This window comes from Hyalella azteca, unplaced genomic scaffold (genome assembly GCF_000764305.2).
Source record: "Hyalella azteca isolate HAZT.00-mixed unplaced genomic scaffold, Hazt_2.0.2 contig9858, whole genome shotgun sequence".
Taxonomy (NCBI): domain Eukaryota; kingdom Metazoa; phylum Arthropoda; class Malacostraca; order Amphipoda; family Hyalellidae; genus Hyalella; species Hyalella azteca.
In genome coordinates, this window is record NW_025939917.1 from 444,826 (window position 1) to 471,230 (window position 26,405).

At 35.7% G+C, this 26,405-nt stretch overlaps 2 protein-coding genes across 2 annotated transcripts in view; one reads left to right on the plus strand and one right to left on the minus strand.

Annotated features, from left to right (window-relative positions):
* The window catches only part of LOC108671739 (von Willebrand factor A domain-containing protein 8-like), a 28,845-nt gene extending 22,857 nt beyond the window's left edge, over window positions 1-5,988 (minus strand). Inside the window, 5 exon segments of the mRNA XM_018159314.2 lie at window positions 205-372; window positions 1,478-1,613; window positions 2,630-2,735; window positions 3,342-3,422; window positions 5,976-5,988. Coding sequence (XP_018014803.1) covers window positions 205-372; window positions 1,478-1,613; window positions 2,630-2,735; window positions 3,342-3,422; window positions 5,976-5,988 — 504 coding nt within the window.
* Window positions 5,948-26,405, plus strand: part of LOC108671758 (methionine synthase) — a 30,595-nt gene continuing 10,137 nt past the window's right edge. The window contains exons 1-18 of the mRNA XM_018159334.2: window positions 5,948-6,010; window positions 7,420-7,538; window positions 8,207-8,406; window positions 8,989-9,086; window positions 10,222-10,376; window positions 11,042-11,211; window positions 11,680-11,774; window positions 12,732-12,832; window positions 14,317-14,446; window positions 15,009-15,228; window positions 15,530-15,643; window positions 17,838-18,023; window positions 18,534-18,713; window positions 19,897-19,957; window positions 20,387-20,554; window positions 21,299-21,417; window positions 22,726-22,878; window positions 24,251-24,310. Coding sequence (XP_018014823.1) covers window positions 6,003-6,010; window positions 7,420-7,538; window positions 8,207-8,406; window positions 8,989-9,086; window positions 10,222-10,376; window positions 11,042-11,211; window positions 11,680-11,774; window positions 12,732-12,832; window positions 14,317-14,446; window positions 15,009-15,228; window positions 15,530-15,643; window positions 17,838-18,023; window positions 18,534-18,713; window positions 19,897-19,957; window positions 20,387-20,554; window positions 21,299-21,417; window positions 22,726-22,878; window positions 24,251-24,310 — 2,337 coding nt within the window. The 5' untranslated portion in view covers window positions 5,948-6,002. The remainder of the gene's footprint in view (window positions 6,011-7,419; window positions 7,539-8,206; window positions 8,407-8,988; window positions 9,087-10,221; window positions 10,377-11,041; window positions 11,212-11,679; window positions 11,775-12,731; window positions 12,833-14,316; window positions 14,447-15,008; window positions 15,229-15,529; window positions 15,644-17,837; window positions 18,024-18,533; window positions 18,714-19,896; window positions 19,958-20,386; window positions 20,555-21,298; window positions 21,418-22,725; window positions 22,879-24,250; window positions 24,311-26,405) is intronic.

The following is a 26,405-nucleotide window of genomic DNA, read 5'->3' on the forward strand; positions in this document are numbered from 1 at the left end:
AATTCAATCAATATACAGTTTTTTTAAATAAAATAATAACGTTACAGAGACAATAAAAATATCTAATTAAAAACTCTAGAAATTAATGGCAATTCATTAATTTCTAGTTTAAGATACCGTAATTAATTTCAATGGATACTAGGATGGCAGGATGTGGATACCTAGTGACATGTGATACTAGTGACACAAGATATAAGTAATCACCTTGACGAGAGCGTCATATCTGCTGTGGGGTATGAGACGCCGGCCGTCATCAAGGTTCATCTCCCTGTTCTCCAGCAGGTTGTTCAGGACGGGCAGGACGTTCCTCTCTGCCTTCTCTATGCCGTCCAGCACGAGCACCCTGCCTTGTGTCGCCGCCCGAACTGCAGCCTACACACATATTGCATTGCGAAATTAATTCCCTACTTAATGACAACAAATACATAAAAATATAATTCAGTTCTTTCCAGCAATTCTCAGTAATACATAAAAATGTATTACTCAGTACTTCCCAGTAATTCTCAGTTATACATAAAATATAACTCAATTTCCAACAGTTCTGTCACTCACTACAGTGAGTGACAGAGAGCGTATTTTCTCAAAAACGACAAAAACGTGAAGACAGACAGACAGACGGAAGGACGGACGGACGTGACGAGCACAATAGGGCATTTTTTCAATGAATGAGAAAATGCGCTAAAAACAACAACATACATAATTAAAGCACCTCAATCACAAGATAATCACAACGAAGATTAACAAAAACGCAATATAGTAACAACAATCATTGTAAATAAAACACCCTATACAATTAAAGCGCTTGAATCCCTAGATTATCACAACCAAGACTAATAACAACACGATATAGGTAATAACTACAATAAAAATGAAGAACAATACCCTGCATAATGCAAGCACTTCAACTTTTAAATGCAGAAGAAAAATCACAAACTCGTTCTAGTGAGTGCGTCTGTACCTAAATCGCTGTTATCCTGGTTACGAATTAGTACAATCTTAATTATCCAAGGTGATTGTGGAGCTTACAATCTTAATAACCTATAGGTGATTGCGAGGCTTATTATGATGACTCTTCACTTCGTTTGCATTGTGCATACATTTACTGACCAGGTCATCGTAATCCCAGCATTGTAGGAATCACAGCAAACTGATCGTGGTAGTAACTGGTGCCTATAACTACCTGATCATGGTAGTAACTGGTGCCTAGAACTACCTGGTCGTGGTAGTAACTGGTGCCTATAACTATCTGGTCATGGTAGTAACTGGTGCCTATAACTACCTGGTCATGGTAGTAACTGGTGCCTAGAACTACATGGTCATGGTAGTAACTGGTGCCAATAACTACCTGGTCATGGTAGTAACTGGTGCCAATAACTACCAGGTCGTGGTAGTAACTGGTGCCTAGAACTACCTGGTCATGGTAGTAACTGGTGCCTAGAACTACCTGGTCGTGGTAGTAACTGGTACCTATAACTACCTGGTCGTGGTAGTAACTGGTACCATCCCGAATTTCCCGGCGCTGCTTCAAGTCAGCCTCTGTAGTGTCACGCGTGAGTGTCACGTATTCCGCCTCTCGCCGTGTCAGCTCGAGGTAAGCCAGAGCAATGTGCCGTCTGTGGAAATTATCAATATTTCATACATCACAGTCACATCAACATAAATATGAATAGTAGTTATTAGAGACACTGGGTGAAATTATCTTCAATTGAAAGCAGACAAGGAGCCACATTGCTGATTCATATAAAATACTTGCATGTCATATATAATTTTCAAGTAAATTATGGTTTAAAAATTATTCAGGGAAAACATTTGTGCTGGACCATCAATCACATACTCACAGTGAGCAGTTAACAAGAAGACACTTGTTAATAGAAATGAGTACCTAGAAGCTTATTACTTTGATAGCAGGAATTTTTTTGAAGCCACCAACTTTGAGCAGGTAGCAATAAATTAAGCAAAATTTACATAAACACCTAATTGACAGTAAAACCATACAAAAAGCATGAAATCAATTTTTTACTTGCTGCGGCATGAAATTTTTATCTAGTCTTTTGAACAATAACCTATTCTTGTACAGAATGTTATGAATGTTATATGTTACAATGATAGATATCCCACAATTTCCACATAATTTTCATAAAAAAGAACAATATATCCCGTATATGAGAAGGCATAAGAAGATCATATGAAATCATAAAAAATTAGTTTTCATCTTGTGGATATCTAATACCTAGTCAATTTGTTATCAATGTTTTGGAGCTAAGCATTTTGCTCTAGTTGTACATACTACCTACCTATAGGTATATAGATTATCAGTGATACCTAGTCTCGACTTCCATTTCTCCAGTACAAGAATGAAATAATTTACAAATATAAATCTTTAATTGTACAGCCTGGAAAAAATGTAACTCAGTACTCACTGCAGTGAGTGACAGAGAGCGCATTTTCTTGTTGAAAAAAACTTGAAGTCACGGACGGACAGACGGACAGAAGACTGACAGACGGACAGAAGACAGACAGACGGACAGACAGACAGATGGACATGGGGAGCACTATAGTGCATTTTTTCCATAAATGAGAAAATGCGCTAAAATTATCAAATAGAAACAATTAATTCATAATTTATCACCTCAATGGGCCAGGCCCTCCTATCAGGAAGACATCTTGCCCCATTGCATCCTTCTGCATTAGCCATCGCAGATGACGTAGCTCATATTGGGTGAGATTGCCACTCACTGAAAATAAAATTCAAATCAATAACTGTTTTAAAAAATACTACAGTGTACATGCTTGGGTTTAAATAAATAAAGGTTTTATTAGAAAAATAATTATTGAAAATTCTTTATATAACTTGCAACAGACATCAAGAAATACCTACCGATTACAGTTACAGCTTTGAATTAAAGACATTAGAAGATACCGTAATTCATTTGGTGTAAATCAAGTTAGTCTTCATCTAAAACGTGTTTTTAAAATCTTATTTCTAGAACCCCAATACAAATGTAATCATTATCAACAGCCTGCTTTCCTCATCATCCAAACATGAATATAATTTTTATATTCAACAAGTAATTTTCTGAAATATTCTAATCACTTTATCACATAATGTTTGCATTGACATGTTATTAATAAAAATCCAATTAATCCAGGATAGTTGGTGAATACCAGAATAAGGCAGAAGAAATCACAGTAACATAAAATCGATGTATAACTTGCAAACTTGGCTAAATAAATTATATGTAATCGTTCACTTTAGAATCAGTGCAAAAGTTTATGATGCAAGAAATGGCAGGATATTAATATAAAACAATAAAGAATATGAATTAAATTGCAAGGCTCACAGTATCCTCTAGGTACAAGTTCTGGGTTGGCTGCTTCTTTTATTACTCTGCTGACGTCACCAATGGCGACTCTCTTCCCATCTGAAAATAATAAGCAAAATACAATTTGAACTTCTAGAAACAATAAAATACTAGTCTAGGTAGGAAGTAAGAGGGTAGAGATACTACCATATACCTATATAACAAGACAAACAATATAGCAAGCAAAATCTTTCCATCTCAAAAACAGATACCAGTATATGGCAGTGATATATAGCATTAGATGGTAGGATTTTATAGTTGAACGCATAGGATGAATGATCAGAGAATGCATTTTATTCCAATTTGCAGGGAGTAAAAATTCTTCAGATGACATTAACAGATCAAAAGGCAGGTCTCAGCAAGGATTTATAATATATTTAACAACATTTCGAATGTATCAACATTCATTTTCAAGTAAATAGAAGCATTGCTTCTATTAACTTATATTTTATCTCTCACTGTGAAGAAATGTAATTTTAGTGCTGTAGGCCTTGTTGTGTGTTTTGTATTGTTTTATCCCCGTTTAAGAGAAGCGTATCTACCAGCCATCTGACAGCTGGGAATACTGAACTGGGGCAATGATTTTAGATCAACAATTGAATAAGAAAATTAGCCATTGATCAGCTGAAAAAAATGCTGCATGGCAAAACAAAGATATATTACAATATCCATACATTCCTGTATTATTGATGTGATATTACCATATCCATGAACATGCCATTGGGCATTTACAACAACCTTGTCCACTGCAAGCTTCCCATCAGCAGCCGTATAGCATTTTTCTGTATCTGTAAGCTTACAGGACAATTTGTAATTTCACACCATTTTAATTGGTCAAGTGAATTCATTACAACAAAAAAAAAAAAAATATTGTAAAAAATCTACCTGAAACAGAAAGGAATATTTTAGGGACAACCATTGAATTTTTTTGGAGAAGTAGGTAAATCATAGTTTAGGTTATTAACATTTCATTTTATGTTGCTTTGTGCACAATTCTATCTATGTTCTATTACATTCTCTGCACAATTTTGTTATGACCAGTGATGCATCAATTTTTTGTTAAGTGAAATTTCTTTGCCAGGTGTGGTGAATATAATCAAAATTGTTTGCTGTTAGCCTAATTGATTTTTTCATTAAATGGAGCCTTTGATAATCAGGGTTTGACAGTAATGTGTTTTTAGGAGTGTCCCTTATTACCCCATCTTGCAGAAATGGCCACCTGTTTTTGGAATGAGATATGCAAATTCTGTCAAATGTCAAGTTGTCAACCATGCTTTCAAGCCAACACCTGTGTGAACTTTTAGGCATGTACAATTTTTTGATACAGCAAATGTTTTTGGCTAATGGCTATTTTATTGGCTACAGACCTTAGCAGAGGCAATTTTCCAAAATCTCACTTTTCACACTTTTTCAGGGATTTTTTACTTTTTAAGAGGTAGTAAATATACAATTTCTTAACTTGCTTTAGCCTAGGCAACACCTCCTACCTATAACCTACCTACTGGCTACCCGCTACTGCTACTAGGCTAGGCTACTCAGAAGTAAAAATGTTGAACTTTATGCCAATAATGCCACTAGCCTAGCTATTTTTATTAGTTTTGCAATATTTTGATTAGTTTACCTGCTACAACATTTCTCCAAAATGTAGGACGACTGTACCACTTTACCCCTCCCCCCATCCCTTATCTTATTAGGCTACCCGCTACCCCGTTTGACATTACGTCATTTAGTCATTACCTATATCAACCATAATAATTACCAATCACATTCAACTTTCAAGCCATAACCTGAGGCCTGAGGGCAAGGCTTGAGCTTTCCATCATTTTTAAAGCTGCTAGCTACCTACCCACTACTGCCGTTAGTGCCGTACTGCGCCACTACCTACTAACCTAGAATAGATGTATTAGTATCTCCTAGCTAATTGTGATTAGTGAATGTGAATGAAACTGCACAATTGGTCACTGGTCAGTGAAATTTCAGAAGTGAAAATAAGAATTGGTCACTTTGAAGCTGCGAGATTTTATGCTTGAGTAGGAAAATTCCCATCTAGTGACAAGCAAAATGCACAACTCAGGAATTAAACACGGGTGGTTAAGAGTTGTCCAGAGAGAATGTTTGAAGTTGAAGAGCTCGCCACTCGCCTTTCTCGAAAGACGAAAAGGCAATTCAGTGAATTCACTGCTCTAAGCATCTAATATCCAGTTCCAGTGTGCTTAATTAAATGTCCGGGTCCAGCCACCTCGCCAATTATGAACACAACTTTTCGAACCTTAGCTGCTGCTGGTACCTACCTATTAAAATCAAGCCTAAGCCCTAAGCACACTGCTCCTGCTCCGAATTTGGGCTCTAACTCAACTTTTAACCACTCGGTCATCGGGTCGTCCCGCCTCGTTACAAATTTAATTATTCAAATATTGTTTTAAGCTTGGTAAGATCTGACAATAGACCAAACGCTGAATAATTTTCGTGATAAATTTCATTGAAAGCTGTTGACAATTCTTCACCAAATTTCGTGGTAAGAATATTTCGTTTGTGGATGATGGATCATTTGCGTAGTTGCCGGGATTTACGTCAGCTGATGATCACGTGTTACTCTCACTGTGTTCGACTGACTGAGTGTCGGCATGACGGCATTCTGCGATGCAACTGTAACGTATATGAATGCTGAGGAAATATGAACGTAATTATTAATTTTGATGATGAAATATTGTAGAGTACTTATATTTTAAGCTTCTTATATAAAAATTCTCCATTCCGTTTACCTCTGCTTACGAAACGTGAACAGAATAAGCGTGAAGACGAAGTGATGTTCAGACACTTTCCGATGTAAACAAAACGACATGCCGTGAAAGTGATGAAACAATTATAGGCTAACAATACTTCCTACCACCTACCAGTTACCACAGTTAGGAAAAAATAAATTTGAACTATATTTTTATTGAGTTTAGTTGCAAATATGTCTGATAGTCTGGTTACTGATGAACGTATGCAATCTAAAAACTTTCCCCGAATTAATAGAATGTTTCTTCCCATTCCTAACTGTTTTCCTGCAGTCCAGCTGGACCAGCTCCAGCTTAACTTGAGTGTTAGGAAAAACATACTGTTAAATAACAGTGTAAGTCAGTAAGAGTGCACAGAGCTGGGCAGCGTTACTTTGAAATGTAGCGGCGCTACTGCTAGCCTACCGCCTGGCGCCTGCTGCAGTGCCGCTACATGCAGCATGCTCTAAATCACTAAGGCCCCTTTCACACAGGGCAGTAGATACTGCCGCGTCAAAAATGCCGCGGCAGTATTTACTGCGCAATCTTTCACACGAGGCGCTTTTTACTGCTGGGATCTATCAGTCTTGCAGTGCTTTATGCTTCATATAACAAGTAGGCTAAGACTGCCGCTAAGTAGCAACTTAACAAGTATTTATCAAGTAACAACTAACATGGTGATTGTTGACACTATATAGCCTAGTAACAGGCTGAGGTTGACAACATTACACCGAAAGTGAAATCTTTAGGTGCTTGTACACAGGGACAGTACTGGCGGCAAGTAGATCAGAAAAATGCCAAATGTCTGCCGCTTGGTGTCTATCCCGCAAGGAAGCTTAGACACGAGGCAAGTTTTAGGTGCCGCCGTGCTGGTAACAACTAGATACCGGCACGGTGGCACTCTAAACTTGTCGCTTGTCTATGCTTGCTTGCAGGATAGACACCAAGCGGCAGACATTTGGCATTTTTCTGATCTACTAGCTGCCAGTACTGTCCCCATGTACAAGCACCTTTTTGTATAGTTTTATTCTGCAATATATATTATGTATGTATCATGCTGGTTTCTAAATAATATATTAAGCTATAAAGTAAAATCTAAAGGCTTTATCTATAAATGGTTAAATGTAGCGGTAGCACTGTAGCGGCAAAACCTTGTATCGCTACTTAAATATGTAGCGTGCGCCACCGCTACCACTACATTGCCTTAAATGTAGCGCTGCTGCCGCTACTGAAAATGTAGCACGCTACTGCCCACCTCTGAAGAGTGGCTGTGACTGTGAGTTGAATAATCTTGCCAGGTCCAGGTACAGGTTGGCAGTTACAACAGCTAAAGGCAGAACTGTTATTCAAAAAATCCTACTGGCTACAGCAAATGAAAACAAAATGCCTCCTCAAGAAAATACATCTGCAATCAGAGGTGTGTGCGGGTGCCTGTGTGTAGACAGTGTTGTGTGAGACACAGTGATACTGATAGTTTCAAACTGTCATTAGTCATTAGTGTGTTTTGCAGTCTTTGGGTATTATAATTATGTTATTTCATTGTGCCCTGTCTAGAGTAATTGTGAATTTTGTTAGTATATCAACGAGGCCTACTCAATAGTAGTAGTACTGGCCAGTAGCCTCTACTAGGTAGTAGTAGCCACCTCCAGAAGAGGTCCAACAAACAAAAATTGCTGTACTAAATATCTATAGAAATGTACCTACATAACAAATATTGAATGTTTATGCAATCAGGATATTTAATATCAAGATGAATCACTACAGTAGCATCTTCAGCCTAAGTAACACTACTAGGTTACTTCAGCTAACAAAGTGGGAGCGACTTCTATCATCAATGGCCATGGTTACAGGATTTAAAGTCAAATTCAAGTAATATCTAGCAAATCTTAACTTTCAAACTATTTGAGGATATATATTTTGTGAAAATGTGTCTGAAAATTAGACTTCCGGGGCTTCTATGCCTTTGGCTAATTGCTTCTGCATATAGGTACTTACTGGTAGCTAGTACCAAAAGAAATTGAAAGCAACAGCTGATTCCAAGAATATAATTTGCCAATATTTATTTCACCTATATTTTCATGACAGGCCAGATGGAGGCACTGGATGCAGCCCTTTCAGAACGTGTGCTTATCATTGATGGTGCCATGGGTACGATGATCCAGCAACATAACCTCAGAGAAGAAGATTATCGTGGCACGGCATTCAAAGATCATCACATGCCGCTCAAAGGCAATAATGATGTTCTTTCCATTACACAGCCTAATATTATTACTGAAATCCATAAGGTTTGTGTAAATACAGTTATGATTTAGCATGGAACTCAGTTTTTCTGTATAATTCATTTCTGAACATCACAACCCCATTAAAATATGGTATATACTAATGCATTCAATTTATTTGGTGCATATTTTGTAAGTGAAGACATCAACTGATTAAGATTTCTTTTTAGTGTTTGTTTTAGTTTGCTGATAACAATGAGAAGCAGTGTAATATAAAACATTAAACTCTCATGATCAATAATTAAATATAGTAGTACGGTAGGTATATAATCTATAGTTTTTATCACAATTTCACCTGCTAAGCTTTGGCCAGTCTTGAAGGAAGATGGTAATAATTTCTAGCAATAGGAGTACTTGAACTAAATTAATTCATCTGGATCTTGGATTGAATCTATTAATTTCTTGTATTTTAAAATAATTTGAGAGACTGAAGTTGAATGTTTGTATTGTAATTTTGGAGGTATGCTAAGAAATTTAAATTCTTTGACATTTTTAGGTTAATGTGTCTAGCACTGCTCATGGTATCTGTCTAGAATAACACACGTTTGTTAATGGGTTGTTTGATTGTCATTTATTGCTGGTTTTCAGGCTTATCTTGAGGCAGGTGCCGACATCATTGAGACCAACACATTCAGTGGCACTTCTATAGCACAAGCTGACTATGGATTGCAGGATCAGGTTTACAAGTGAGTCAATTAAAAATGTTAATTCCAAAATGACAAATGCATACCACAAGGTGTATTCCTTCAGAGTATAAGTAATGATAGATACATATAAGTCCCATTTCAATTACTTTAACACTTTTTTCAAAATAGATTTTACTGTACTACTAACTAACACTTTTTTCAAAATAGATTTTACTGTACTACTAACACATTATACATATTATTCAGGTACGGTAGTAGAATGCTTAGGTCCAATGAAAAATCAATATAAATCCTCAATTTGTGTATTTAATTAAAGTACAACAAGTGAAATAATACCTAGTACGTACAAGATGCAGCAATCAGAGTCAACGTTTTATTGCCTTCCTGCACCACGAAGATTTTTAAAATGAATTGTTTGTATCAACATAAAATTTTACTTGTGTATCCGAGTCAGGGTGTTGCTAAATTATTGGCTGAAATTCATAAAGTAACAACATTTGGCGAATTTTTCCAAAAGTCATAACAAAAGTAACAACATAAGATCTAATAAGCAAAAAGTGGTAACACTTTTGTTACGAATGTAACACCTCTGGCTAGAGGCATGAAAATGATGCGTTGTGAAAAAAAAGTCGCGCTAATCAAAACTGGCACCGCGTAGATTAAGGGTAGGTTGCAAATTTTTTTCCCTCGGTAATCAAAACCGCGGTATTCAAAACCGTGCTAATCAAGGGATTGCTGTACTAGGTTACTTCAGCTACAAAGTGGGAGCAATTTCTATCATCAATTGCCATGGTTACAGGATTTAAAGTCAAATTCAAGTAATATCTAGCAAATCTTAACTTTCAAACTATTTGAGGATATATATTTTGTGAAAATGTGTCTGAAAATTAGACTTCTGGGGCTTCTATGCCTTTGACTAATTGCTTCTGCATATAGGTACTTACTGGTAGCTAGTACCAAAAGAAATTGAAAGCAACAGCTGATTCCAAGAATATAATTTGCCAATATTTATTTATTGGCATTTATTTATTACCATTTATTGCAAGCATAATTTCCAGATTTTACCACTTAATTGCACATTTGAAAACTTTCAAGCTAACCTTAAGTCTTACTTTGTGTGAAAATCCTACTGATTGCCTATTAAAAATTTTAGTTAATGATTATTATTCAACAGTTTGAACTTGAGCTCAGCCCGCTTAGCAGTAGCAGCTGCCGAGGCCGCGAGCTCCAGGAGCGGTGTACCAAAATTTGCAGCGGGCGCCATGGGCCCCACCAACCGCACTCTCTCCATATCGCCTGACGTCGAGCAGCCGAGCTTTCGGAACGTCAGTGAGTTGATGTTTGCATCTCTTAGGGGAAATTTCCTATGTGTTTCATCAGTACGTGACTGCTGTCAAAATATGTACCTACCTACCTAACTAACCGCACTCTCTCCATATCGCCGGATGTCGAGCAGCCGAGCTTTCGGAACGTCAGTGAGTTGATGTTTGCATCTCTGAGGAGAAATTTCTTTTGTGGTTTTGCAGTACCTACTGTATGTGACATAGGTCAAAATATGTATATTGAAACCCAAGACTCCATATCGCCTGATGTAAACCGAGCTTTCGGACGTCAGTGAGCTTACCATATTTGCATCTCTTGGGGGAAATTTCTTTTGTGGTTTATCAGTACCTATGTGACAGCGGGCAAAATAAGTAAATTTAAACCCACAACAAATCGTATCTCTCAGGTAATGTCATTTTTTGATGATAAATTTCTTAATTACAGAGGCTGTATAGCTGTGTGCGTTCAAGATCCTGCCATGTTATCTGTTTTTACTGTCAGAACCTTGCATTTCCTTCCCAAACGCCATGCGTCGTAGCTGAAATTTTATGGTTACATACAACCCAGATAAATAATGCTTAAACTTATCATTGAAATGAATAAAGTTTAATTTAAATACACAATATACCTACTGTAAATACATTAATACAATGATTGATTTTCGTGAGCAGCGTTTGACGAGCTGGTGGCAGCGTACACAGAACAAGCCCGAGGCCTGTTGGACGGAGGAGTGCACCTGCTACTTGTTGAAACCATCTTTGACACGGCCAATGCCAGGGCAGCTCTCTTCGCTATACAAACTCTCTTTGATGAAGGCCATTATCTGCCTAGACCCATCTTTGTGAGTTAGCTAAACATCCCTAATGATTTTTTTGTCATATTGCGAATATGTGTTTTTATTATAAAAATTTTTCCATATTGGTTTACATTGTTGTTGTTGTNTCCCACTTTGTTTTACATTAATATGTTCATGTCTGCATTCCTGTTCCTGATGCTTTGTTTTGTATCATTGTGAGAGTCTATTTTGTTATTGCATTTTTTCGTCCATTGGTACCAATAAATATGTTACCTAGCATCTGTGTCCTGATGATTTTACCGCCTTCTTGCAATGTTTTCACTGATTTTAAAAATATTTTTTTTTACATTTATAGGTACTGATAAATATGTTGGCGTCTGCCTTTCCCTGATGTTTTTTCATCTTATTGCAACTGCTCTTTTCCTTTTCTGTTTATTATCAAGGTTTTGCATAGGTACCTGATATCGAGGCTTTTATTTGTACCATCTTTGTACGCTAGTTATTATTATGCAGGTTTCAGGCACAATTGTGGACAAATCGGGACGCACGTTATCAGGCCAGACGGGGGAAGCGTTCCTCATCAGCGTGATGCATGCTAAGCCAATGTGGTGAGACTCGCTAGTGTGGTGAGACATGCTAGTGGGGTGAGACATACTAGTGTGGTGAGACATGCTAGTGTGGTGAGACATGCTAGTGGGGTGAGACATGCTAGTGTGGTGAGACATGCTAGTGTGGTGAGACATGCTAGTGTGGTGAGACATGCTAGTGTGGTGTGACATGCTAGTGTGGTGTGACATGCTAGTGTGGTGTGACATGCTAGTGTGGTGAGACATGCTAGTGTGGTGAATCTTGAAACAATGTGCGGCTTGGAATCCTAGTTTGCTCGTAATGAATTAGAAAAAAAAATTGAAGTTGAATGCAATTATGAGTGATCTAGAAGAAACGAATTAAGAACTTCCTAAATTTGTATTCAATAATATGTGCCTAGTATTATTTAGAAATATTGAAATTTTTGGATGTACTATTTTTATTTGTTGCAATTTTGGTCACTTATTATGTCCTCCCCTTTTCTAGCTTCATATTGAAAAAAAATTCTTTACGCAAAAGTTTGTTTTGAATTCTGTTGGAAGGTTAAAAGGAAAGTTCTTATGAAATGCCACTCGCATTCACTGCAATGTCTGCCCTGGGACTAGAATGCCGGGAAAAGATGTAATGTTAAGGAAATGAATGTGAAATATAGAATTGTGCTCTCATTCACTGCAATGTCTGCCCTGCAATGCAGGACTAGAATGCCACAAGAAATGTTATGCTAATAAAATGAATGTAAATCGTAGAATGGTGCTCTCATTCACTGCAATGTCTGCCCTGCATTTTGGGACTCGGTTGCCGTGAAAGTATGTTGTGCTAATAAAATGAATATGAATCATATAATGGTACTCTCATTCACTGCAATGTCCTTCTTTGCAGCGCGGGACTATAGAATGCCATAAGAAAATGTTATGCTAATAAAACGAATGTGAATCGTAGTATGGTGCTCGTATTCACTGCAATGTCCCTCTTTACAGCGTGGGTCTGAACTGCGCGCTGGGTGCCGCAGAGATGCGGCCGTTCCTGTCGCGTATCGCAGCCAACACCTCCGCTAGAGTGCTGTGCTACCCCAACGCTGGTCAATGCTTATTTATTATCAATACTTATTTATCTTTTCCTAGTGTATTCAGTGCATATGTAGATCTCAACGCTGGTCAATATTCAGTCTTATTTCTTGTGTATTGAGTGCATTTGTAGAAAAGACCTTATTTATAGTGTATTCAGTGCATTTGTAAATCAGTCATTATTTCTAGTGTATTCAGTGCATTTGTAGATATGAACGCTGGTCAATACTTAGTCTTATTTCTTGTGTATTCAGTGCATTAGTAGAAAAGTCCTTATTTATAGTGTATTCAGTGCATTTGTAAATCAGTCCTTATTTCTTGTGTATTCAGTGCATTAGTAGATATCAACGCTGGTCAATACCTATTTCTTATCAATACTTATTTATCTTTTTCTAATGTATTCAGTGCATTAGTAGACATGAACGCTGGTCAATACTTAGTCTTATTTCTTGTGTATTGAGTGCATTTGTAAATCAGTCCTTATTTCTAGTGTATTCAGTGCATTTGTATATTTAGATGCTGGTCAATGTTGAACCATAATTTTCAGTGAACTTACTCATTCGCTTTGTTGATTTTTAGTTTTCTTTCAACTATACTTAAATGTATGCGAAGACAGCAGTTGCCTGTATTATTAGTGTTCCTACTGGTGTCTAAGTTTAAGCGCCATTTAAAAAAAAAGTCAAATGCCAATCATGCACGTTTACTTACCTGACGAACTTTGAATTTATCATTAAATTTATTTATCATGTTTTAAAAGATCTCGTTTGAAAATAATCAAAATTTTACTTAACTGGCAGTAACGGTATAATTCTGGTTTTTAATTTTTTAACCTGCTCTTTCCCCTCACGCTCACCAAACTGGAGATATCTTTGCCCTATCTACCCATTAACCGTAGCGATTTACTAGAGGATTAACATCTCATTTATATACCTTCACTCCTAGTAATGTTTCTTATCCACTCTACCTTAATCATCGACTCCCTACTCTAAGCTCTTTATGTCGGAATGTTTCATTTTTGTACCAACTTTATCATTTGGCAACCACTCAATACTCTTCACTATGGTATATAAAAATTACACATGGCACCTTAGCTCTTTAATACGAGTTTAAAATCTCTTATCTATAAATAAAGTCTATAAATCTATCGCGGAACATGAAGTTTAAATAAGAGTATAAATGTCCATTATATTCGCGGTATTAAAAGGCCCAGCGATTACGATGAGATGCCGGACGAGGGCTCTTTAACAATGGAATAACATAAAACCTTGATTATTTAGTAAAGGATTAACATCTCGGACTAACACTTAGCACTAACATTTATTATTATTATGAACAGGCCTGCCGAACGCATTCGGCGCTTACAACGAGACGCCGAACGAGAGCTTTTTAATAATAGAATAACTGAAACCTTAATTATTTACTAAAGGAATAACATTTAGGACTAACAGTTATTATTATTATGTACATTTGGACTAATATTTATTATTATTATGAACAGGCCTGCCGAACGCGTTCGGTGCTTACGACGAGACGCCGGAGGAGATGGCGGAGATCGTGGGAGGCTTCGCTCGTGATGGTCTCGTGAACGTCGTGGGGGGATGTTGTGGCACCACACCTCACCACATCAGGTGATGATACAGGATGTTGTGGCACCACACCTCACCACATCAGGTGATGATACAGGATGTTGTGGCACCACACCTCACCACATCAGGTGATGATACAGGATGTTGTGGCACCACACCTCACCACATCAGGTGATGATACAGGGCACATCAGGTGATGATACAGCCACACCTCACCACATCAGGTGATGATACACGGCACATCATACATCAGGTGATGATACAGCCACATCTCATCACATCGGGTGATGATACAAGACACATCGAATCTCATGCCTTATAAAGGGAGATTATTTCTCACAGCTTTATTATGTGCGTTTTCAGCTAATTGTTAAACCTTCAAGACAAAAGAGCAGCATATTAGGTGATGCTCTCAGGCTTTAAAATACGGGAACTTCTTACTGGTTCATAATATGAGCATCTTCAATTAAGATGAAAGTGCTAGATATCAGGTGATGCTATAGGGCGGGCTTCATGCCCCCCACATTTATTCAATTCTAACCAACATTAAAAATAATTTACATTCAATTTTAATTTAATAACACCATATCCTCCGTCCCTACAGAGCAATAGCAGCAGCTGTTAAGTCGTGTCGACCACGCACACCTCCCAGTAACCCGCACCCCAACACGCTGCTACTGAGCGGACTCGAGCCCTCCTACGTGACGAGCCACACGAACTTCGTCAACATCGGCGAGCGCTGCAACGTCGCGGGGTCTCGTCTCTTCTGCCGCCTCGTCAAGACCAATAAACATGACGAGGCGCTCGCTATTGCCAAGACCCAGGTGCTTATGAATAAACATGACGAGGCGCTCGCTATTGCCAAGACCCAGGTGCTCATGAATAAACATGACGAGGCGCTAAGATCACTGGGCAAAAAATTTTTTGAACAATCAGCTTACATTTTGAATTGAATTCTTAGCCTTATTCCATTTCTTCGCCGTAAATAAGCGAAATTATCTCTGTTCTAAAAGTGTTGAATAAATAACACATAAATATATATTATAATAAAAGTATGTATTGAAGGTTGAAAGTGTTGTATAAATAACATATGATTCTATATTATAATAAAAGTATGAATTGAAGGTAGAGAACGGCGCCCAGGTGCTGGACATCAACATGGACGAAGGCTTACTGGACGGCGTGGCCGCCATGACCAAGTTCCTCAACCTCATAGCCACCGAGCCTGACGTCTGCAAGGTAGATATATTATCTTACTTTATTGTTATTATAGTATCTCGCATTATTATTATTATGGTATGTTACATTATTATTATTATTATTATAGTAGGTTACGTTATTATTATTACAAGTTTCTCAACCTCATAGCCACCGAGCCTGACGTCTGCAAGGTACATTTATACTACCTTTCTTTGTTATAGTATGTTACTTTAGTCTTATTATTATAATTAGTTACATTGTTGCTGTTATAGTATGTTACATTATTGTTATTAATATAGTATTTTACATTATTGTTAAAATGATAGTATGTTACATTATTATTATTATACTATGTTAAACTATTGTTATTATTATAGTGTGTTACATTTTTATTTTAGTATGTTACTTTATTATTACAGTATGCTACATATTCCACAAGAAATTGTTGTAATTTTTTACTTCTTCACGTGTATAAAGAATAAATATGACGAGGCGCTAGCTATTGCCAAGACCCAGGTGCTGACGTGGGATGAATGTGTGACGAAATACTCAATGGATATTTATGGATAAATATAAATAGTACACAGAATTTTTATTAATTTTTGATGATTAATAATCATTAATTTTTGATGGTTTATAATCATCAATTTTCCACGCTTTATAATCGTTAATTTTCTATGATTTTAATTATTAATTTTTTATGGTTTATAATTACTGTGGATTTTCTTACTCGTTTACTGGTTTTGTAATGTGAATGTTATGACTAATTTTCTCAATTGTAATGACTGGTCCCTTTAAGTCATAAAACTTGAGAAACTCTTCAGAAATTCGTCAAGTTTTTCAACAAATTCTTTAAAGTTCATTTCGGTTGCACATCAGTGATTTTTAAAAAATGTTGCAAAGTTTTACACAGATCACTGGACAAAAAAATTTTTGAACAATCAGCTTACATTTTGAATTGAATTCTTAGCCTTATTCCATTTCTTCTCCGTAAAAAGCGAAATTTTCTCAGTTTTGAAAGTGTTGTATAAATAACATATGATTATATATTATAATAAAAGTATCTTTTGAAGGTTGAAAGTGTTGTATAAATGACATATAATCATATATTATAATAAAAGTATGTATTGAAGCTTGAAAGTGTTGTATAAATAACATATAATTATATATTATAATAAAATTATTTATCGAAGGTTGAGAACGGCGCCCAGGTGCTGGACATCAACATGGACGAAGGCTTACTGGACGGCGTGGCCGCCATGACCAAGTTCCTCAACCTCATCGCCACCGAGCCTGATGTCTGCAAGGTACATTTATACCATCTTACTTTGTTATAGTATGTTACTTTAGTCTTATTATTATAATTAGTTACATTGTTATAGTATGTTACTTTATTATTACAGTATGCTACATATTCCACAAGAAATTGTTGTAATTTTTTACTTCTTCACGTGTATAATTAGCCAGTCATGTTACACGATATTGCTTGTGATGGTATGAATTTCTGGTAGTTAAAGTTATGAAGTTTGTACCTTCAAGGCAGATAGTTGAAAATTAAATCTAGAGTGGCTTCCGCATGTAGGTCTATATAAAATTTTTAATGAAATAAAGCCACCCGTACGTTGGGCTAAACTGCTTCTGTTTATTGATTGGATGTCAAATTGAATTATGGATGTTTGATTTATCAGCGGATGTTAAGCACTTTATATTAACGAGAAAGAAGCAAGCAAAATTTACTTGACGTTAGCTGGCACATGGGTTAAATAAAAATATGGAATTATGTAATTGAGCGCTAATATGAAATCGTTTATTAATTTCCTGAAACTAAAGAACTGAAAGTGTAAACACATTAGTGGCTAAAAATATTAGGTACGAGACGTGCATGATATTTTCATCATATTAATTTTATTAATTAACCGTCATATTAATTTCATAACCATGTTCGATCTTATGCAAGTTTAATTTATATTTTAAATAATGTATGTCAAATTGATACCATTGTATATTGATTTTTACTTTTATTAATCCATCAATATCACCTCTGAAATGCATGCCTTTTTCATAGCATTTATAAGTACTTCTATTTTTGTTTACTTTTAGGGGTTTTCAGGGTTTTAAATAATATAAGTTTTTAGTACTTAGTACGTTTATAAGTACTTTTTACACGTGTTTGATGCTGTTTATTCGGCAGGTGCCTTTGTGCCTTTTATTTTTACATGTGTTTATTCGGCAGGTGCCTTTGTGCATTGACTCTTCTGACTTTGCGGTGGTGGAGGCTGGCCTAAAGGCTAGTCAAGGCAAAGGCATCGTGAACAGCATCTCCTTGAAGGAAGGCGAGCAGGACTTCCTTGCCAAGGCGCGACTTGTGAAGCGATATGGAGCCGCCTTAGTCGTCATGGCCTTTGATGAACAAGGACAGGTGCGGAGTGGTAAACAAAGGATTCTAAGGATATATGGTAAATGGCCTTTGATGCAACGTCATGGCCTTTGATGAATAAGGACAGGTGCGCAGTGGTAAATCAAGGGTACTAAGGATAAATGGTAAACTGCTTTACACTTCTAACTGCTTCTAAAATGTCGTAAAATCAACAAAAGGGATCCCTGACGAATCCTGTTTTAGTTTTATCATTAAAAAATGAAACGGATTTTTCATTGCAGGCTACAACATTTATGACTGTAAACTGTACACAAGTTTTCATTGCAGGCTACAGCATTTATGACTGTAAACTGTACAAACTTTTAATTACAGGCTACAGCATTTATGACTGTAAACTGTACACAAATAATTACAGGCCACAACATTTATGGCTGTAAACTGTACAAACTTTTAATTACAGGCCACAACATTTATGACTGCAAACTGTACACAAGTTTTCATTGCAGGCTACAGCATTTATGACTGTAAACTGTACACAAGTTTCCATTACAGGCCACAACAGTGGAGGACAAAGTTCGTATCTGTCATCGGTCGTACGTGCTGCTAACATCAGTGGTTGGCATCGACCCTCAGGACATCATCTTTGACCCCAACATCCTTACTGTCGCCACCGGCATCCCAGAACACAATGAATACGGACTTAATTTCCTTAAATCAATCAAGGAAATCAAGGTGCGCTTTTATTTTATCTTTGTAAGCGCTGGAAATTCAAGTGATTTTTAGTTCCATTTTTATTTGTGAATGAAATCAAGGTGCGCTTTTATTTCATCTCTGTAAGCGCTGGAAAGTTGAGTGTTTTTTGATCCATTTTTATATATGTTTTTATCTCTGTAAGCGCTATAAATCTAAGTGATTTTTAGATCAATTTTTATATGTGAATAATATTAAGGTGCGCTTTTATTTCATCTCTGTAAGCGCTAGAAATTTAAGTGATTTTTAGATACATTTTTATTTGTGAATGAAATCAAGGTGCGTTGGAAGTCCCGTTCTTATTTGTGAATGAAATTAAGGTGCGCTTTTGTTCTAACTATCTCTGTAAGTATTATTATTCCTCTAAAGCAACAGATCTGTTTGTCTTGGGAGTTTTCTGAAAATCTTACACACTCACTGAATAATGGACAAATACAGCTCCAGAGATTGCTCTCAAGGCCGTACTTATTCCTGAGACCTCGCAATGATATTTACAAACTTCATAGGTCCAGACATTAAAATTGAAATGAAATTTATAAACTTCATAGGTCCGGACATAAAAATTTAAATGAAATTTACAAACTGCATAGGTCCGGACGTAAAAATTTTTTTGGGGTTAGTCTGCCCAATTGGTTCTCAGAGGTTGTGCTATCAAAATTCGCATAAGTACTCGTAGCGTCCAATAAGCAATTTATTTTTTTTTCGTTTGTGATTGTAGGTTTACCTAGAAAAGCCGTATGTGATTGTCTGACGGTGTTAGTATAGGTATATTATTATATACCGTATTTTATATATAATATTTTTCATGGTACGTCTCAAAGATACGACTGATTTATGAGCTCGTAACTCTTTGTATAGTGCGGCAGCTGAAGCGGAACAAGAGTTATGTTGTATACTTTGTAATGTATATGTTGTATAAATTAGTTTTAGATGTCAGAATTTGTTTATTCATACGTGTGCGATTAACGACCCGAGAATTCGTTGATTTAAATTATCAAAGTTGTATAAATTGTATATGTTGTGTAAATCATATAAGTTGTATGAATTATATATGTTGTATAGATCATATAAGTTGTATAAATTGTGTACGTATGTTGTATAAATCATATAAGTTGTAAAAATCATCATATATGTTGTATAAATCATCACATATGTTGTTCTGTAGGCCAAGTGTCCAGGCGCTCGCATCAGCGGCGGTGTCAGCAATTTCAGCTTCGCCTTCAGAGGTGAGTAACTTATCTTTGTTATTAATGATGAAATGTAATAACTAATGAAACAATTCTAAGCTTGGAATGAACTTTGAATTAAACTAATGTTGCACATTTTATAGGTAAATGTGCTCGTTTGAAAAATAGGTTTATTGAAGCCCGAAACATTTATTTTAACACTTCATGAAGTAAGAACTTTTTATCGCTTAATAAATTAGGAAGTACTCGTTATAACCTAATGAATTCATTTTGAATATTGCTGTAGAAATAAAATTTCATACAATATTGTGTTGTGTAATAAAATATTTCAGGGGCCATTTATTCACTGCCAGATCTATATCGAGAAATCCTGTACCTTCATTTTATATATTTTTTAACCTAAATTTGAACCAATTTAAATATTTTGGATTTAAAGAGAATATTTCACGACTTTGCTGTGCACTACAGGCATGGAGACAATACGGGAGGCGATGCACAGCGTGTTCCTGTACCACGCTGTACAGCACGGCATGGACATGGGCATAGTTAATGCAGGTTGCCTGCCTGTCTATGACGACATCGAACCTCGGCTGCTGCAGCTCTGCGAGGCACTGCTCTTCAATACTGACCCCAATGGTATGCTAATAATTTCTTTAATTATAATTTTTTTTTTACTTTTACTGTTCCGTATAACGACCATGACGGATTGTTTCTTAATTTTGCTGTTACGTACAACTAGGTACCGGTATATCGGATTGTCTGTTGCTTTCACTGTTACTTATAACAACTATGACAGATTGTCTGTTACTTTCACTGTTAATTATAACAACTATGACGGATTGTTGGTTACTTTCACTGTTACTTATAACTACAATGTCGGATTGTCTGTTGCTTTCACTGTTACTTACAACAACTATGGCGGATTGTCGGTTACTTTCACTGTTACTTATAACTACAATGTCTGATTGTCTGTTACTTTCACTGTTACTTATAACGACTATGACGGATTGTCTGTTACTTTCACTGTTACTTATAACAACTATGACTGATTGTCTGTTACTTTTACTGTTAAGATCTAGCACTTATTTGTCTCTCCACGATGATAGTGATACTTTTTCCTCACCGGCTTCAGCAGTAGATCATTTGAAACTTCCCGCTCTGTGATGTTGGTAATATATGATTTTTGATACATAAAAAGTTCGATGATGAAAACCTTCCGCCTTGTTTCTGGGTGTCATGTTGTGACTTTCAGCACTGAATGGCCAATGCCCTTGAAACATTTAGATTTTTTCCAATTATAATATTACCAATTGAGTTTTAATTCAGTAACAAAGTACTACTTGAGTTTTAGTTAAGTAACAAAGAGAATAACTTGTACAGGTACGGAGAAATTGCTGCAGTACGCACAGAGCTCGAGCAGTCAGGGCAAGGCCAGCGTCGCTGTCGAGGACTGGCGGACCAAACCTCTCGAGGAGAGACTAGTGTACTCGCTGGTTAAGGTAGGGGGTATTGTTAATTTACTAATGAATTAAGAATTATGTACTTATATTGTTGAGGTACCGGTACTGTGTTAATTTATATGGTGTTAATTTACTAATGAATTGAGAATTATGTACTTATATTGCTGAGGTACCGGTACTGTGTTAATTTATATGGTGTTAATTTACTAATGAATTGTGAATTATGTACTTATATTGTTGAGGTACCGGTACTGTGTTAATTTATAGTGTTAATTTACTGATGAATTATGTAGTTGAATTGTTGAGGTTATTATTAAGATGGTCTTAATTTACTAATGAGATGTGTACTTATATTGTTGAGGTATTGTTAATTTACTAATGAATTGTGTAGTTGAATTGTTGAGGTACTGTTAAGATGGTGTTAATTTGCTTATGAGATATGTGCTTATATTGTTGAGGTATTGCTAAGATGCTGTTAATTTACTGAGATATGTACTTATATTGTTCAGTATTAAGATGTTGTTAATTTGTTAATGAGATATGTACTTATATTGTTGAAGTATCGCTAAAATATTTTTCTAACTTCCTGCAAAGGATTATTTTAGGCGTTTTTACATTGTCACTAGTTGGTCATGTGATGTTGGAACGATAAAATTTTTAACCCTATAGTTTAGTCTATTGAAACCTGAGCTTGAGTATCGTTTTATATTATCATTGCTCTCTGTCGTGGAATTATAATAGCAGTTGGCTGATAGGTACTGCTGACTTATTACATTACGTCACTAATGGTGCTCAGGGTGTACACCACTACCTACATAGTAGTCTACCTTGCTGGCTTATGTCACTGATTACCGTATTTGATGTTATGTACAGGTCACATGACATAAATATTATGCAGTGTGTACATAGTTGCATCACTAATTAATCATGCTACAAATATTATGCAGGGTGTAGACCAGTACATAGTAGCGTACCTCGTTGGCTTATGTCACTAATTACATGATATTATGTACATGTCACATTCCATAAATATTATACAGGTTGTACATAATTACATAATTACAATTATTACATTACAATTACAAATATCATGCAGGGTATAGATCAGTACATAGTAGCGTCACTACACTCGCTTATGTCACTAATTACATGATGCTATGTACATGTCACATGTCACAAGTATGATGCAGGTGTAGATCAGTACATAGCAGCGTCACTACGCTGGCTTATGTCACTAATTACATGATGCTATGTACATGTCACATGCCGCAAGTATTGTGCAGGTTGTACATAATACATAATAATTACCTCATTAATTACATCATTACAATCACATACATTACACAGGGTGTAGACCAGTACATAGTAGCAGACACAGAAGAGGCCCGGCAGCGCACCCTAGACTACCCCCGCCCTCTGCACATCATCGAAGGGCCTCTCATGAAGGGCATGTCCACCGTCGGCGACCTCTTCGGGGCCGGCAAAATGTTCCTACCTCAGGTTACAACACTTTTATTGTTATATTATACATATATTGTTATATATATTGTTGTATTAACAGGTAAGAGCACTTTTATTGCTATATTATACATATATTGTTATTATGGCAAAATGTTCCTACCTCAGGTAACACCACTTTTATTGCTATATTGTTCATATATTGTTATTATGGCAAAATGTTCCTACCTCAGGTTGGAACACTTTTATTGCTATATTATACCTACATATATTATATTAACAGGTGCGACCACTTCTATTGTTATATTATACATACCGGTATATTGTTATCATATACCTATATTGTCATATCAACCGGGAAGACCAGTTTTATTGTTATATTAAACATATATTCTTATATATATATTAGTGTAGTTAGGCAGAAGTTCTTCATTTATACAGGTTTGGTTGAAGACCAGAGCGTACTTTTTATTTACGATTTTCTTATTGTTCTTTTCGATAAGCCGAACGAAATTTCTAGCTGGAGCTTGGAGATCAAAAAGATAAAAAGGTATAAACCTAACAGCATTACTGGTATTATTTCCCAATAAATAATACTATCAAGTATGCCCATGATTTAAAAGCGTAGAAATAAGTGAACCTAACATGTAATAATATTACCTCTAATTATTAGAGGTAATTACTACCTCTAATTATGAATTACTGCAGGTAATTACTACTTCTAATTATTAAGTATCAGTGGTAATTACTACCTTTAATTATTATTATTAGAGGTAATTACTGCCTCTAATCATTACTGCAGGTAATCACGACCTTTTATTGTCGATTACTGCAGGTAATTACTACCTCTAATTTTCAATTACTGCAGGTAATTAATTATTAATTAGAGGTAGATTAGGTTAGACCTCTAATTATTAATAATTGCTAATTATTAATTACCTATTGCGGGTAATTACTACCTCTAATTAATTATTGCAGGTTTTTACTGCCTCTAATTATTATTTATTAGAGTTAATTACTACCTATAATTATGAATTATTGCTAATTATTATTACTGCAAGTTTTTAAAAATTACTACCTCTAATCATCAATTACTGCAGGTAATTACCACCTCTAATATCAATTACTGCAGGTAATTACCACCTCCAATTATCAATTACTGCAGGTAATCGCTACCTTTAATTATGAATTATTTGCTAACTATTAATTATTACAGTTAATTACTATGTCTAATTATGAATTATTGTTAATCATTAATTACTACAGGTAATTACTGTCTAATTATGAATTATTGTTAATCATTAATTACTACAGGTAATTACTATGTCTAATTATGAATTATTGTTAATCATTAATTACTACAGTTAATTACTATGTCTAATTATGAATTATTGCTAGTTATTAATTACCACAGGTAATCAAGTCAGCGCGTGTAATGAAGCGCGCCGTAGCTCACCTCATTCCCTTCATGGAGGCAGAATTGTCCTAAAATTATGTTGTTAATCATGCATCGTGTTTTTCAAGGTAATGGCATTACATGTACAAGTGCCCAAAAAATATAATTAGGGTATAAAGGTTTTGTAACCATAAAAATGTATATAAGATATATAACATTACAGGTATCAGTTAAGTGAACATAACAAATAATAATATTACCTATAATTATTAATTATCATAGGTAATTACTACCATTAATTACTACCATTGCAATTATTAATTAATGCAGGTGATTACTACCTCTAATTATCAATTATTGCAGGTGATTACTACCTTTAGTTATTAATCATTAGCTGTAATTCCTACCTCTAATTATTAATTATCAGATTTAATTACTGCGTCTAATTATTAATTACTGCAGGTAATTACCACATCTAATCATCAATAAAAGTGTCATAGTTTGCAAATGGGAGGCGCCGCCCTCCAATGGGCAAAATGTGACCACCTAATGGCAGCCGTGACGGGGTAACATTGATCGGTTTGGGAATTAAGCTAAAATTACCATATATAAGACTCTGTAGAGTCTGAAACATAAAGAAAAAACATTAATAGGTGTATCAAACATAAAATATGTTATATAGGTACCTATGGTAATTTTAACTTAATTTCCAAGCCGGTTAATGTTACCCTGTCATGGCTGCCATTAGGTGGTCAAAGTTCCCCCATTGGAGGGCGGCGCCCCCCATTTGCAAACTATGACACTTTCCTAAAATTTGTCTGTTGCATATGTAACTAGAAGAGTTCTACTACAATGCATCAAAACCTGAAGTTATTTTACCAAAAAATGAGAAAAAATTGGAGGGGGTACTCCGACAGGCTTTAAATAATAGCTCTTTTTTGTGGGTCACATTATTAATTTTTTAACCTATTAGATATTCAAACTTTTTAAATCTTTCTATATTGGTTACATAGCCTCAGTATTAGGCCTTTAATGGCCATTGAAAAAATTTTTCTATGTCAAATCGTTTTTGAGTTTTGGGGGTTTTTGTTAAAAAAACGAAAAGTGGTCAAAGTTACCCCGCCGGTCAAAGTAACCCCATTTTACGGTATTGAATTTAATTGGAATTAGTGGTATCAGCGCTTTTCTGATTAAAATATACTAATATGTTTGAAAGAAAATTTCTGTATTATTGGGAGTTTATGCTAATCACCGCGTACATCATCTATCATTTGGAAGCTTGTTTTTGGTTACGAAACATTCTCTGCACCGAGACAGTGCTCTAAAATTACCAATTTCCAGTAAGTTTGATTGTATTCCTCTAAATAGAATTATTCTTATCCATACGGTAATTATTTTATATCATTCAACAATGAAGTTGAGTTTATTTAATATTCAAGGTCTGCAACATACACCACCGTTGGGTGGTTCTATCTTTTCAAACATGGCTCCTCTTATGCAGTGGCGCTTTGTTGTTTTTGTGTTACACAAAATTTTGTATATTTCCAAAAATTTTTTTGACCTACACTCAAAGTAATTACCGAGACCAGGTTTAAAAACGATGCACCTTTTGTTATGGTGTGAGGCTGCCTGACCCAGTTTAGCACTGGTAAAGACCTTATTAGTAGTACATGCAGAATGTGTGTCCCTATTTTGACTACGTACATGACCTATATATATTTTATGAATGCGCTTGTATTTAGTGTTATTTTTAAGACGATAATTCAGTCGATGTTTTTTCTTGTGTGATTGCCAAAAAGCCTCATGACTGAATGTTGTTTTAGCGAATATTTATAAAATAGAATTAATATTCATAACTTTTTAAATTCAACTCGAGAGTTCTCTGAAACCCAGGAATTTAATCACTCTAAAGCAATACACACGACTAATATTGTATCGTGTGCCGTGCAGGTGAGATTGTCTAACAGCATCGTGCTCACTATTGCTTTAGCGATTTTTATTTTACTTTGTCGTGTGCCGTGCTGATGAGATTGTAAAAAAAAACTCACTGTTGTTCAAGAAACGTCGTGACTCTCTGTTGTTTTAGTGAATTTTTCGACTCACTTTGTCGTGTGTCGTGCAAATGAAGTTGTCAAAAAAACGTGACTCACTGCTGTTTTAGCGAATATTTTGA